The sequence below is a fragment of the Manacus candei genome, unplaced genomic scaffold (genome assembly GCF_025592945.1).
Source record: "Manacus candei isolate 608988 ecotype Guabito, Panama unplaced genomic scaffold, ASM2559294v1 h1tg000040l, whole genome shotgun sequence".
NCBI lineage: Eukaryota > Metazoa > Chordata > Aves > Passeriformes > Pipridae > Manacus > Manacus candei.
Window position 1 is genome coordinate 1,654,927 of NW_026138088.1, and position 11,545 is coordinate 1,666,471.

The following is an 11,545-nucleotide window of genomic DNA, read 5'->3' on the forward strand; positions in this document are numbered from 1 at the left end:
ATGATCCTGGGGTACAGGGACAGGGGGACAGTCCTGGGGGGTACAGAGACACTCCTGGGTGCAGGGACAGCCCTGGGGGACACTCCTGAATGATGGGGACAGTTCTGGGATGCAGGGACAGCCTTGGGGAGGGGGAACAGGGGGACAGTCCTGAATGACTGGGACAGTTCTGGGGTGCAGGGACAGCCCAGCAGAACCCGACGGGTCCTCAGTGAGGTGTCCCCAGAGCTGCTCCCTGTCCCTCCCTCGTCCCACCTCCACCTGCTGCCCCGGGCACACGCGGGAAGGGGGAAGGATCAGGACATGGGGTCCAGGAGCATCCCCGTCCTCCACAGGGACCCCCTCACCTGGGGACCCCCTGGCCAGGCACAGAGGGGCACCTCACCAGGGCGGGGTGCTGGGGTGTGACCTCCCCGTGTCCCCACGGGCCACCCCACGCCGCGCCCCCAAAGGGGCCACCGAGGGAGGACCCCCCGGCGAAGGGGGGTCGACGCTCGGTGTTGGGGGTCGGGGGTCCCCCTCTGCCACGGGGGTGACGGCTCCGTGGGGACAGGAACGGGGCATCAGCCATTCGACGCCCCCCGCCGTGCTGCCCGCACGGCCCCGGCCAGTGCTGGAGCCGCCCAGGACACGGCGGTGTCCCCGCAGCCCATCGGGGGGTCCCCGCAGCCCATCGGGGGGTCCCCGAACCCCCCCGGGGCCCCCATGGGGGGACATATCCCGTGATCCTCCACGGCCGCACGGGGGCGGCCTATCCCACAATGCCCCGCGCCCGCCGTGTCCGGGGCGGACCCGGAAGCGGCCGGGCCGGGCGGCGATGGCGGCGCGGCCCGCGCTGCTGCTGCTGCTGCTGGCGGCGGCGGCGGGCCCGGCCCGCGGCTCGCAGGGGGACCGGGAGCCGCTGTACCGGGAGTGCCTGAGCCGCTGCGAGCGGCAGAACTGCTCGGGGGCCGCCCTGCGGCACTTCCGGGACCGCCAGCCGCTCTACATGGGCCTGACAGGTACGGCCCCCGCGCGCCCATTGGCTGGAGCGGCAGAGGGACACGCCCCTCGGGGCGGGGCAGTGTAGAAGCCACGCCCGCCCTTCCAGGCCACGCCCCCGCCGGGAGGGACTGGAGTCAAACTGGGGAGCACTGGGGAGGGACTGGGATCAAACTAGGGAGCACTGGAGGGGGAACTGGAGTCAAACTGGGGAGCTCTGGCGGGGAATGGGTCTGGACTGGGTGACACGGGTTAAACTGGGGAGCACTGGGGTGTCCTGAAGCCTGGCTAGAGGCTGCTGGGCCATACTGGGTCTGGACTGGGAGGCACTGGGCCATGCTGGGGAGGCACTGGGCCATGCTGGGGGGTCACTGGGCCCTACTGGGGGGCCATTGGGCCATACTGGGAGCTGCTGGGCCGTGATGCTGGTCCCCATGGGGACGGCCGGGTGCCCTCCCCGCCCCCAGCACAGCGCTGGGGGGGGGTCTCCAGTGCCACAGGGCGAACCCCCCGCGCTGCCCCTCCCGTGGCGCCCCCAGTGCCGCCTGCCGGTGCATACTGGTGCATACTGGTGGGCACTGGGAGGCGCTGGAGGCTCAGCGTCGCCGTGCCCCCAGGCTGGACGTGCCGGGACGACTGTCAGTACGAGTGCATGTGGCTCACGGTGCGGCTCTACCAGCGCGGGGGGCACCGGGTGCCGCAGTTCCACGGCAAGGTGAGCGCGGGCAGGGGGTCCCGGGCCCCCCGGGGGGGATGGAGGGGATGTGGGGGGGTTCCCCCGGCGCCGCTGACCCCGCTGTGCCCCCGCAGTGGCCGTTCCGGAGGTTCCTGTGCTTCCAGGAGCCCGCCTCCGCCCTCGCCTCCTTCCTGAACGGCCTGGCCAGCCTGGTGATGCTGCGGCGCTACCGCGCGGCCGTGCCCCCCGCCGCGCCCACCTACGGGACCTGCACCGCCTTCGCCGGGGTGAGACCCGCCTGCCCGCCGCCCCCTGCACCCGCGGCCCTCCCTCTGCCCTCCCCTACCTCCCTCTGCCATCCCCTCCCTCCCTCCCTCTGCCCTCCTTTCCCTTCCTTTCCCCCCCTTTCCCTTCCTTTTCTCTTTCTTTCCCTTCCTTTTCTATTTCTTTCCCTTCTTTTTCCCCTCCTTTTCCTCCCTTTTCCCCTCCTTTCCCTCACTCTTCTCCCCCTTTCCCTTCTCTTCCTTCTTCCCTTCCTTTATTTCCTTCCTTTTCCCCTTCTTTCCCCCTCTTTTCCCCTTTTTCCCCTTTCCCCCTTTCCCTTTTCCCCATTTCCCCTTTTACCGTTTCTCCTTTTCCGTTTTCCCCTTTTCCTTTTTAACATTTTTCCCTTTTTCCCCTTTCCCTTTCTCCCCTTTCTTCCCTTTCCCCCCCTTCCCTTTCCCTCTTGTTTCCCCCTTTCCACATCCCATTTCCCCCCCCTTTCCCCAGCTCTTTTCCATAACCAGCTGATCCCACCAGCTCCAGCTGCTCCATCACTCTCACCCCATTCTCAGGGCCCTCGTTCCCCAAACTGGGGGGGGTCCTGACCTGGGGGGTGTGGGGAGGGTTCTGACCCTCATCCTTCCCCCCCCAATCCCACCTTTCCCCCTTTCCCAGGTCTCCTTAAACGCCTGGTTCTGGTCCACGGTTTTCCACACGCGGGACACGGCGCTGACGGAGGTGAGGGGGTGACACCCCGGGGTGTCCCCACACCCTGAGGGGGTCCATATCCCCCCCCCCTTGGGGGTGTCAGTCCCCTGCCATCCCACCCCTGCTGCCAGTTGGGCTCATCCATCCCAAATCCCACAGAAACTGGATTATTTCTGCGCTTCGGCTGCCGTCCTGCACTCGGTGTACCTGTGCTGTGTCAGGTGGGCACTGGGGGCACTGGGACTGGACTGGGAGGTACTGGGACTGGACTAGGGGGCACTGGGTCCAACTACAGCTGGGCTGGCGAGTGCTGGGCTGTACTGGGAGCCACTGGGCCATTCTAGGGGGTCACTGGGCCATGCTGGGGGGTCACTGGGCCATGCTGGGGCTGTGTTAGGGGTCACTCGGGTCATACTGGTGGGCACTGGTGGGTCTTGCTGGTGGCTATTGGGCCATCCTTGGTCCGTGCTGGGAGGTGTGGGCTGTGTAGTGGGGTCACTGGGCCACACTGGGGAGCCACTGGACTTTGCTGGGGGAGGTGCTGGGCTCTGTTGGGCCAGTTTGAGTGTCACTGGGCCATACTGGGGGGGTCCCTGGGCCATCCTGGGGGCTCACTGGGCCACCCCCCTGCCCCCTGTCCCCCCAGGACGCTGGGGCTGCAGCGCCCAGCCTTAATCAGCATCTTCAGGGCCTTCCTCCTCCTCTTCCTCACCTGCCACATCTCCTACCTGAGCCTCGTGCGCTTCGACTACGGCTACAACCTGGCAGCCAACGCGGCTCTGGGTGAGCTGGGGGGGCACTGGGGCTGGGCTGGGGGGTGCTGGGCTGTACTGGGAGCCACTGGGCCATGCTGGGGCTGTGTTGGGGGTCACTCGGTGCCTCCCTGTCCCTGAGCCCCCCCGTTTTCCCAGAGATGGTGACACAGGGATGGTGACACAGGGATGGTGACACAGGGATGGGTGCTCCCCCTGTTCCCAAATCCCCCCAGTTTTCCCAGGAATGCTGACTGGGGAGGTGGGTTCCAGCCTGTCCCTGAGTGCCTTATTTTCCCAGGAATGCTGCCCGTGGTTGGGTCACCCCCCTGACCCTTTCCCCCTCCCCCTCCATTTTCCCAGGAAAGCTGTTGGGGGGTAGGTCCCACCCTGTCTCTAAGTGTCCTGTTATCCCAGGAATGCTGCCCGTGGTTTAGGTCCCCCCCCTGCCCCTTTTCCCCTTGTTTTCCCAGGAATGCTGCCCGTAGTTAGGTCCCCCGTTTTCCCAGGAATGCTGATGGGGGGAGTAGGTCCCACCCTGTCCCTAAGTGTCCTATTTTCCCAGGAATGCTGCCCGTGCTTGGGTCCCCCCCTGCCCCATTTTCCCAGGAATGCTGCCCGTGGTTTAGGTCCCCCCCTGACCCCTTCCCCGCCCCGTTTTCCCAGGAATGCTGCCCGTGCTTGGGTCCCCCCCTGACCCTTTCCCCGCCCCGTTTTCCCAGGAATGCTGACGGTGGGCTGGTGGCTGCGCTGGTGCCTGGGGCACGGCCGGCGCCTCCCGCACGTGTGGAAATGCGCGGCCGCGGTGCTGCTGCTCCAGGCGCTGGCGCTGCTGGAGCTCCTGGACTTCCCGCCCCTGCTCTGGGTGCTGGACGCCCACGCGCTCTGGCACATCGGGACCATCCCCCTCAACGTGCTCTTCTACAGGTCCGTGACGCCCCCTCCCCGCTTAGAATCGGGGGGAAGGGGTACCCCGAGGGTCCCGGTGCTTCAAAATCGGGGGGAAGGGGCACCCCGAGGGTCCCGGTGCTTCAACGCGGGGTGTTTGGGGGGGACTTGTGGCTCCCCTGGGGTGGTGGGAGTCTCATCTTTAAAGCTGAGGTGCTGGGACTGTGGGGTCCCCCTCTTGAGGTTGGGGTGCCCTTTGGTCTGCGGGGTGCTCAGTGGCCCCCTCTTGAAATTGGGGCCCCCCCCTCAGTTTGCAGTGGGGTGTTGGGAGGGACCCCATTGCTGCACCCCCTGAGCCCCAGGGTGTGTCTGTGCTCAGTGGGGGGTTCAGGGCTCCTCCAATCCCCCCCTTCCCACCTGGCACAGGCAGCTGGGGGGGCTGTGGACCCCAGAACCCCCCCCCAAAGCCCCCCGTTTGTCCCCCAGTTTCCTGATGGACGACAGCCTCTACCTCCTGAAGGCCAACTCCGACCTCCTCAAAGTGGACTAGAGCTGCTGAAGGGGGGAGAGGAGAAGCCCCTCGTGCCCCCCCCAGGGTCCTGCCCTGCCCTGTGCCAAGTGACCCCCCGGCTCCCCCCTGCCACGGCCTCCTCCTCCCCCTGGTTGCCTTCTGAGGTTTGTTCTTCTCCCCCCTCCAAAACCCTGTGCCCGCCCTCACCCCTCCCTGGGGGGCTGGGGACCCCCAGTGCTGGTGCACAGGGGGCAATGGGCAGCTGAGCCCCCACCCCTGGACCCCCCCGGGGCTGAGCCATGAGGTGACAGTGGTCATGGTGGGGAGGGGGACATGTGGGTGACTGTGGGGGGGTGTCTGTGCACTTTGGGGGCCTTGCTGGGCCCTGCTGGGTGGCTCTGGCAGGGGTGGGGGGTGATGTGTGGGTGCCTTGGGGCTGGGGGTGCCCCCCCAGCCCAGAGGGGCTGTGCCTCCCCTGGGGCTGTGCCCCCCCCACCCCCCTTGCCTGGGTGTGCTGTGGGATGTGAATAAAGCTGAGTTCAGCCTGTGCTGGGTTATTGCCCCCCCCGTGCCCCCTCCCTGCCCCAGGGACACTGTGCCCCCCAGTGCTGCCCCCCTGCACCCTCTGTCTGCCCCCTCACCGTGTGCCCCCCTCCCTTTTGCTGTCACCCCACGAGGCACCCCAGATCTGCTCCGTATGCCCCATATCCCCCCTCTTTGTGCCCCAGCATCCCTTGTTGTACCCCAAACCCCCCTGCCATGCACCCCCCGCCCACCCCATACCTACCCTGCCCTGCCCTGACTCTGCTCCTGCCCTCTGTGTGCCCCAAAACCCCTTGTGGGGTGTGCCCCATATCCCCCCCACACCGTGAACCCCCCACCCACCCCCCATATACCCGCCTTTGCCCTTCGTGTGCCCCAAACCATCCCTGTGAGTGTGCCCCAAAATTCCCTCATGGTGTGCCCCAAACCCCCTGCCATGCCAGGCACCCCCTTCCCACCTCATCCTCACCGTGCCCCGATTCCCCCATCACACCCTCCCCTCTGCCCTTCACCCTGGGGTCCCTGCCCCACCCAGGATCTCCGTGTGCCCCCTCCCCACACACCACCCCCTCCCCACACCCCTCACCAGCTCTGCCACAACCTCAACCTTTATTCCGGGTCCGGGGGTGGGGGTTCCCCACGCCCCCAAACGCAACCGCCGGGGGTCCCAGGGTCGAGTTTCCCCCCTGCCCCTCTCAGCGCCCCTGGGGGGGTTTCTGGGCGTGGGCAAAGAACACCCCGTGCACGTCGTCCACGCCGGTGCGCAGGGCCGGGGGCATCTCGTAGCTGCGCAGCTCCCGCAGCGCCAGCCCCGCGCCCGCCAGCGCCGCCCGCACGTCGGCCAAGGCCAGCGGCACCACGGGCAGCCGCGCCGGCCCCGCCAGGTAGAAGGACTCGCCCAGGGCCCCCAGGAGCAGCGCGTGGCCCCCCGGGCGCAGCAGGGACCCCACGTGCAGCAGCGCCCGCGCGAAGGCGGCGCGGTCGGGGCTCACGGCCTCCAGGCAGAAGGCCGAGAGCAGAGCGTCGGCCGGAGGGTCCAGGGGGGCCCCCAGCGGGTCCGGGCGGTGCACGTCGATGGGCAGGATCCGGCGGAGGCGACCCCGCAGCCGGCGCTCCTTGTCCTGCCACGGCTCCCTGAGGGGTGGGGGGGAACGGCGGGAAGGGGGGAGTGGGGAGGGGTGTGTTTGAGGGGGGATTGATGGGGGGCATGGGGATGTGGATCGACCCAGAACCCACCGGGATGTGGGGATGGGATCAGTCCAGAACCCAGTGGGATGTGGGGATGGGATCGACCCAGAACCCACTGGGATGTGGGGATGGGATGAACCTGGCATACACAGGGATGTAGGGATGGGATCAGTCCAGACCCCACAGGGATGTGGGGATGGGATCAGTCCAGAACCCACTGGGATGTGGGGATGGGATCGACCCAGAACCCACCGGGATGTGGGGATGGGATCAACCCAGAACCCACCAGAATGTGGGGATGGGATCCTGCAGGGATGTGGGAATGGAATGAACCCAGCACACACAGGGATGTGGGGATGGGATCAGTCCAGAACCCACAGGGATGTGGGGATGGGATCAGTCCAGAACCCACAGGGATATGGGGATGGGATCCTGCAGGAATGTGGGAAGGGAATGAACCCAGCACACACGAGGATGTGGGGATGGGATCAATCCAACACGCAGGGATGTGGGGATGTGGTCGACTCAGAACCCACAGGAATGCGGGGACAGGATCCTGCAGGGATCTGGGAGTGGGATCGTGCAAGGATGTGGGGGTAGGATCAATCCAGAACCCCCAGGGACCTGGGAACAGGATCTTGCAGGGGTGGACCCAGCACCCGCAGGGACACAGGGACAGGATCCCCTGGGGATCAACCCGGCAGCCAAGTGATGGGAGGGGATTGGGTGGGGATTGATCAGGAACACACAGGATTGTGGGGACAGAATCCCATGGATATGTGGGGCAGGGATCTTGCAGGGATCACCCCAGCATTCACAGGGGTCGGGGGGGGGGGGGGGCCTGTGATCTCCTGGGATTTGGGGATGTGATTCCTTAGGGATCATCCCAGCATCTGCAGGAGCACAGGGCCGTGATCCCGTGGGATTTGGGGATAGAATCCCTCAGGGATCATCCCAGCATCTGCAGGAGCACGGGGCCGTGATCTCATGGGATTTGGGGATAGAATCCCTCAGGGATCATCCCAGCATCTGCAGGAGCACGGGGCCGTGATCTCATGGGATTTTGGGACAGAATCCCACAGGGATCACCCCAGCGTCTACAGGGATGTGGGGCTGTAATTCCGGGGGGCCTCGGGCACACAATCCCGCAGGGGCCACCCCAGCACCACCCCTGTCCTCCTGCAGCCCCCTACAACCTCTCCCACCCCCCACCCGCGCCCCCCACGGCCCCCTACCCGCGGCCCTCGATCTTGCAGACGTGCTGGATGAAGGGGCTCCAGTCGAAGGCTCCGGGGTCCCCCCGCACCCACCGGCCCAGCTCCTCCCTGTTCACCGCCAGGTAGTCGGTGGCCACGATCTCCTCGAAGTGGTCACAGGCGCTCAGCAGTTGGTAGATGGTGGGGCCCGAGCCCACATCGATCAGGGTCTGGCCCCGGATCTCACCTGGGTGCGTGTGGGGGGGGGACACGACATGGAGGAGGGGGGTCCCACACCCACCCAGGGGACCGGGAAAACCCGGGCGGGCGATGGGAGCTGCCCCCAGGGTGGGAGGTGGGCGCGGCGGGCACCGAGGGTGCCCCGTGCCTCGGTTTCCCTGTCCCGTGCCTCGGTTTCCCCGCCCCGCTGCGGGGCTTTGGGGGGGTCCCCGAGCCCCCTCTCACCGCTGGCGAAGGTGTCGGCGAGGCATCGCAGCTTCCAGGGCACCACGAACTCCTCGGAGGAGAAGTCGGCGCGGGGGGGGAGGTAGTTGTTGCGCAGGTACGCGCGGGGGTCGAAGCGCTCGTAGCCCTCGCGGAGCTCGGCCAGGCTGCTCATGGCGGGATGGGGGCTGCGGCTCCCGCGCCCGGGAATCGCCTTTTATCCCTGTCCGGGCCCGGGGGGGGCGGCGGCGAGCCGTGACGGCCCCATCCATCCAGCCCCCCGTCCCTCCATCCATCATCCATCCCGGCTCCCAGCCGTCCATCCATCCCCGATAACTGGGTTAGCGCCGCAGCCCCGGAGCCATCCCGGAGCTGATAACGCTCTGCTGCCCTTCCCGGGCTGAGGGATCCAGGAATCCTGTCCCAGCCCCTGCGTCTGGGACACTGTGACCAGCCCTGCACTGCCCCGGGGCTGGGAATGCTCATGAGTGTCCCATGGGATGGGAATGGGGAGGAATTGGGTTGGGGATAAGGATGGAAAGGGTTTGGGATGGGGGGAGAAACGTGACGAGGATTGGGAAGGGGATGGGGATGGTGTGGGATGGGGATGGGAACATGGAGGGATTGGGGTGGAATGGGATGGAGATGAGGGTGGGAAGGGTTTGGAATGGGATGGGGATTGTAGTGGGGGAAATGGAGTAGGGATTGTAATGGGGATAGGAAGGGATTGGAAAGGGATGGGGATGGAAAAGGGATGATAGGGATGGAAAAGGGATGATGGAGATGGAAAAGGGATTGGAATGAAGTGGGGCTTGGGATGGGAAAGGATTGGGATGGGGCCTATCTGAGCTCACCATCACCAGTGAGCTGAGTGTGCTGGACCCCAGCCCAGCCCTGGCAGGAGCTGCGCCATCTCTGCCAGATCCCAGTGCTCCCAGTGCTCCCAGTGGGACAAGGAACAGGGTGAGACCCACTTGTGGGGCTGGGGGGGTTTGAAGACCCCAAATCCTGCCTGTGCCGGAGCTGTAGGTGGGTGAAGGGGAAGGGACAGGCGGCTCCTGGGAGGAAGGGCCGGGAACGGGGCCGGGATGGAGCCAGGTTGGGCTCAGGGAGGGCACAGGGCCTGGCAGGGGCCCAGGGACAGCGGGATCCGGACGGGAACAGCTAATCTGGGCACGGGGGCCATCCTGGATCCTGGCACCAGGGCGGGCGACAAGGGGGGGTTATATAAGCACAAGGGGCCCCCCCTCCCAAATCCGCCCCCCCAAACCCTGCAGGACACCCGTGTCCCTGCAGCTGCTGTGCCTCAGTGTCCCCCATCCCACAGCAGGTCCCTCCCCCTAAGCCTCGCCCCCCCCAGACTCCCCCCCCAAAGACACCTCCTGCACAGTTTGAGCCTTTTATTGCCATACAAAGACCACCGTTTGTACAAACCCAGCCCACCCACCCCCCTCCCCCGCCTCCCGCAGCCCCCCCAGGGCCCCCCCTCGGCCCCGGGCAGGTCTCAGCGCTCCTCATCTTCACATTCCCGTCTCTTTGCCAGGGAAACTGAGTCACGCCGGTGCTGCCGGGAGCCCCCCGAAGCGCGGGAGGCCCCCGACCCGCAGGGACCCCGTCCCGACCGGCCCCCACCGCGCCCTCAGCGGGGTGGGCTCCCAGGCGAAGGGGAGCCCACCCCCACCTGCCCCCTCCCTCCTGCGCTGCCTCTTCGGGGTGGCTGAACAGACCCAGGTCTCTGGGTCCCCCCAGCCCCCCAAAATCAGCCTCGTGCCCCCCCGACCCCGACCCCACCCCCCGTCCCCCGTCCCCGCTCAGCCCCGCTGGGCCTCGTGGGAGAGGGAGCGGGAGAGGGTCCGGGGGAGCCCCCCCTTGGCTCCGCGGAGGTCTGGGGGGGCGAAGAGGGGTACGGGGAAGGTGCGGGCGTAGGGCAGGAGGTGCTGGGCCAGGGGTTGCCCCAGGACCCCCACCCGGAGCAGCCCCCAGGGCGAGCGCTGCTGCAGCACCCGCACGGCCCCGCGCTGCTCCAGCGACTCCCGGCGCGCCGTGTCCACCTCCCGCCGGCACCACCTGGGCACGGGGCGTTTGTGGGGGTCAGCACAGGGACCCCAGAGCCCCGCGGGGACCCCCCCGTCCTGCTTTTGCCTGTTAGGGGTTACCCCATCCCACCAGGAGAGCCCCCCCATGTCCTGCACCACCCCCCTGGAGACTCCTGTGTCCTACTCCATCCCACCAGGACCCCTGGAGACCCCTTTCTCCCCTCCCATCCCGCAGTGACCCCAGGATACCCCCATGTCTTGCACCGCCCCATGGCCCCATCAGGGTCCTTGGAGCCCCCTATAGCCCCCAAACCCTACGGAAACATCCCACTTTGGGACCCCTGGAGTCTCCCACAGCCCCAAGAACCCATGGAAACCCCATAGTTTGAGACCCTTGGAGCCCCTCGAAGCCCCATCAGGACCCCTGGAGCCGCCCACAGCCTCAAGACCCCGTGGAACTCCATGGAGCCCCCCCCAGTCCCCAGACCCCATGGAAACCCCATATTTTGGGGCCCCGTGGAACCCCCCAAAGCCCCCCATCACGACCCCTGGAGCCGCCAACAACCCCAAGACCCCACGGAACCCCTAGTTTGGGACACTTGGAGCCCCTCACAACCCCAGGACACCACGGAAACCCCACATTCCGGGATCCTTGGAGCCCCCCACAACCCCAGGACACCACGGAAACCCCACATTCCGGGATCCTTGGAGCCCCCCACAACCCCAACACCCCACGAAAACCCCCCTGTCCCTTGGTGTCCCTCGCCCCCAGCACCCCCGTGCCCCCCTGTGCCCCCCCGTGCCCCCTGTGCCCCCCTGGCCGTGCCCCTCACCGCTCCTCGGGCCGGGTGCTGAGCTCCAGGTCCAGCCACTCGGCACTGAAGGTCTCTCCCCTGCCCACGTCCCGCTCGCTGACGGAGCAGCCCAGGCGGGCCGAGAGCCCCCCGCCGCAGCCCCCCACCACGCCGGGGCCCACCATGGTGCCAGTGCCCCCCCCCCCGCGCCCGCCCCGCTTTTATGGCCCCGCTCGGGCTATTTTGGGACGTGTCTCTGGCACGGCGGGCACGGGACGGTGCCAAGGAGGGGGTTTTGGGGGGGTGGCACTGCTGACACGTGTCACCCCTGCGTGTGCCACCCACGGGCGTGTACCCCCCCCACTGCCAGACACGTGATGGCACCGGCAGGACCCCCCCTGGCCCCTGCCCAGGGCACGTCCGGCCTTTCCCTGCCCCCGGGACCCTCGATGAACGTGGGGTGCCACTGCCAATGCGGTGCCACTGCCACCCTGTGCCACCAGAGGGACATCGGGGGCCCTCCCTCAGGACAAGGGGGGTTCTGGCTGCAGGGCCCCCCAAACA

At 67.4% G+C, this 11,545-nt stretch overlaps 3 protein-coding genes across 3 annotated transcripts; 1 reads left to right on the forward strand and 2 right to left on the reverse strand.

Moving 5' to 3' along the window:
- The first annotated feature begins 765 nt into the window (after positions 1-765).
- Positions 766-5,165, forward strand: PGAP3 (post-GPI attachment to proteins phospholipase 3). The gene is made up of 8 exons (XM_051794632.1): positions 766-1,001; positions 1,599-1,696; positions 1,792-1,944; positions 2,597-2,659; positions 2,789-2,850; positions 3,276-3,412; positions 4,104-4,308; positions 4,756-5,165. Exons 1-8 carry the CDS (start codon positions 818-820, stop codon positions 4,817-4,819), a joined length of 966 nt encoding a protein of 321 aa, XP_051650592.1. The 5' UTR covers positions 766-817; the 3' UTR covers positions 4,820-5,165.
- A 238-nt stretch (positions 5,166-5,403) lies between these two features.
- On the reverse strand, positions 5,404-8,909 carry PNMT (phenylethanolamine N-methyltransferase). The gene is made up of 3 exons (XM_051794687.1): positions 8,173-8,909; positions 7,747-7,954; positions 5,404-6,457 (listed from the first exon to the last, which is right to left on the reverse strand). The coding sequence occupies exons 1-3, from the start codon at positions 8,324-8,326 to the stop codon at positions 6,019-6,021; spliced, it is 801 nt and encodes a 266-aa protein (XP_051650647.1). The 5' UTR covers positions 8,327-8,909; the 3' UTR covers positions 5,404-6,018.
- Positions 8,910-9,536: 627 nt separating this feature from the next.
- Positions 9,537-11,170, reverse strand: TCAP (titin-cap). The gene is made up of 2 exons (XM_051794696.1): positions 11,021-11,170; positions 9,537-10,218 (listed from the first exon to the last, which is right to left on the reverse strand). Exons 1-2 carry the CDS (start codon positions 11,164-11,166, stop codon positions 9,963-9,965), a joined length of 402 nt encoding a protein of 133 aa, XP_051650656.1. The 5' UTR covers positions 11,167-11,170; the 3' UTR covers positions 9,537-9,962.
- Between the last annotated feature and the right edge of the window lie 375 nt (positions 11,171-11,545).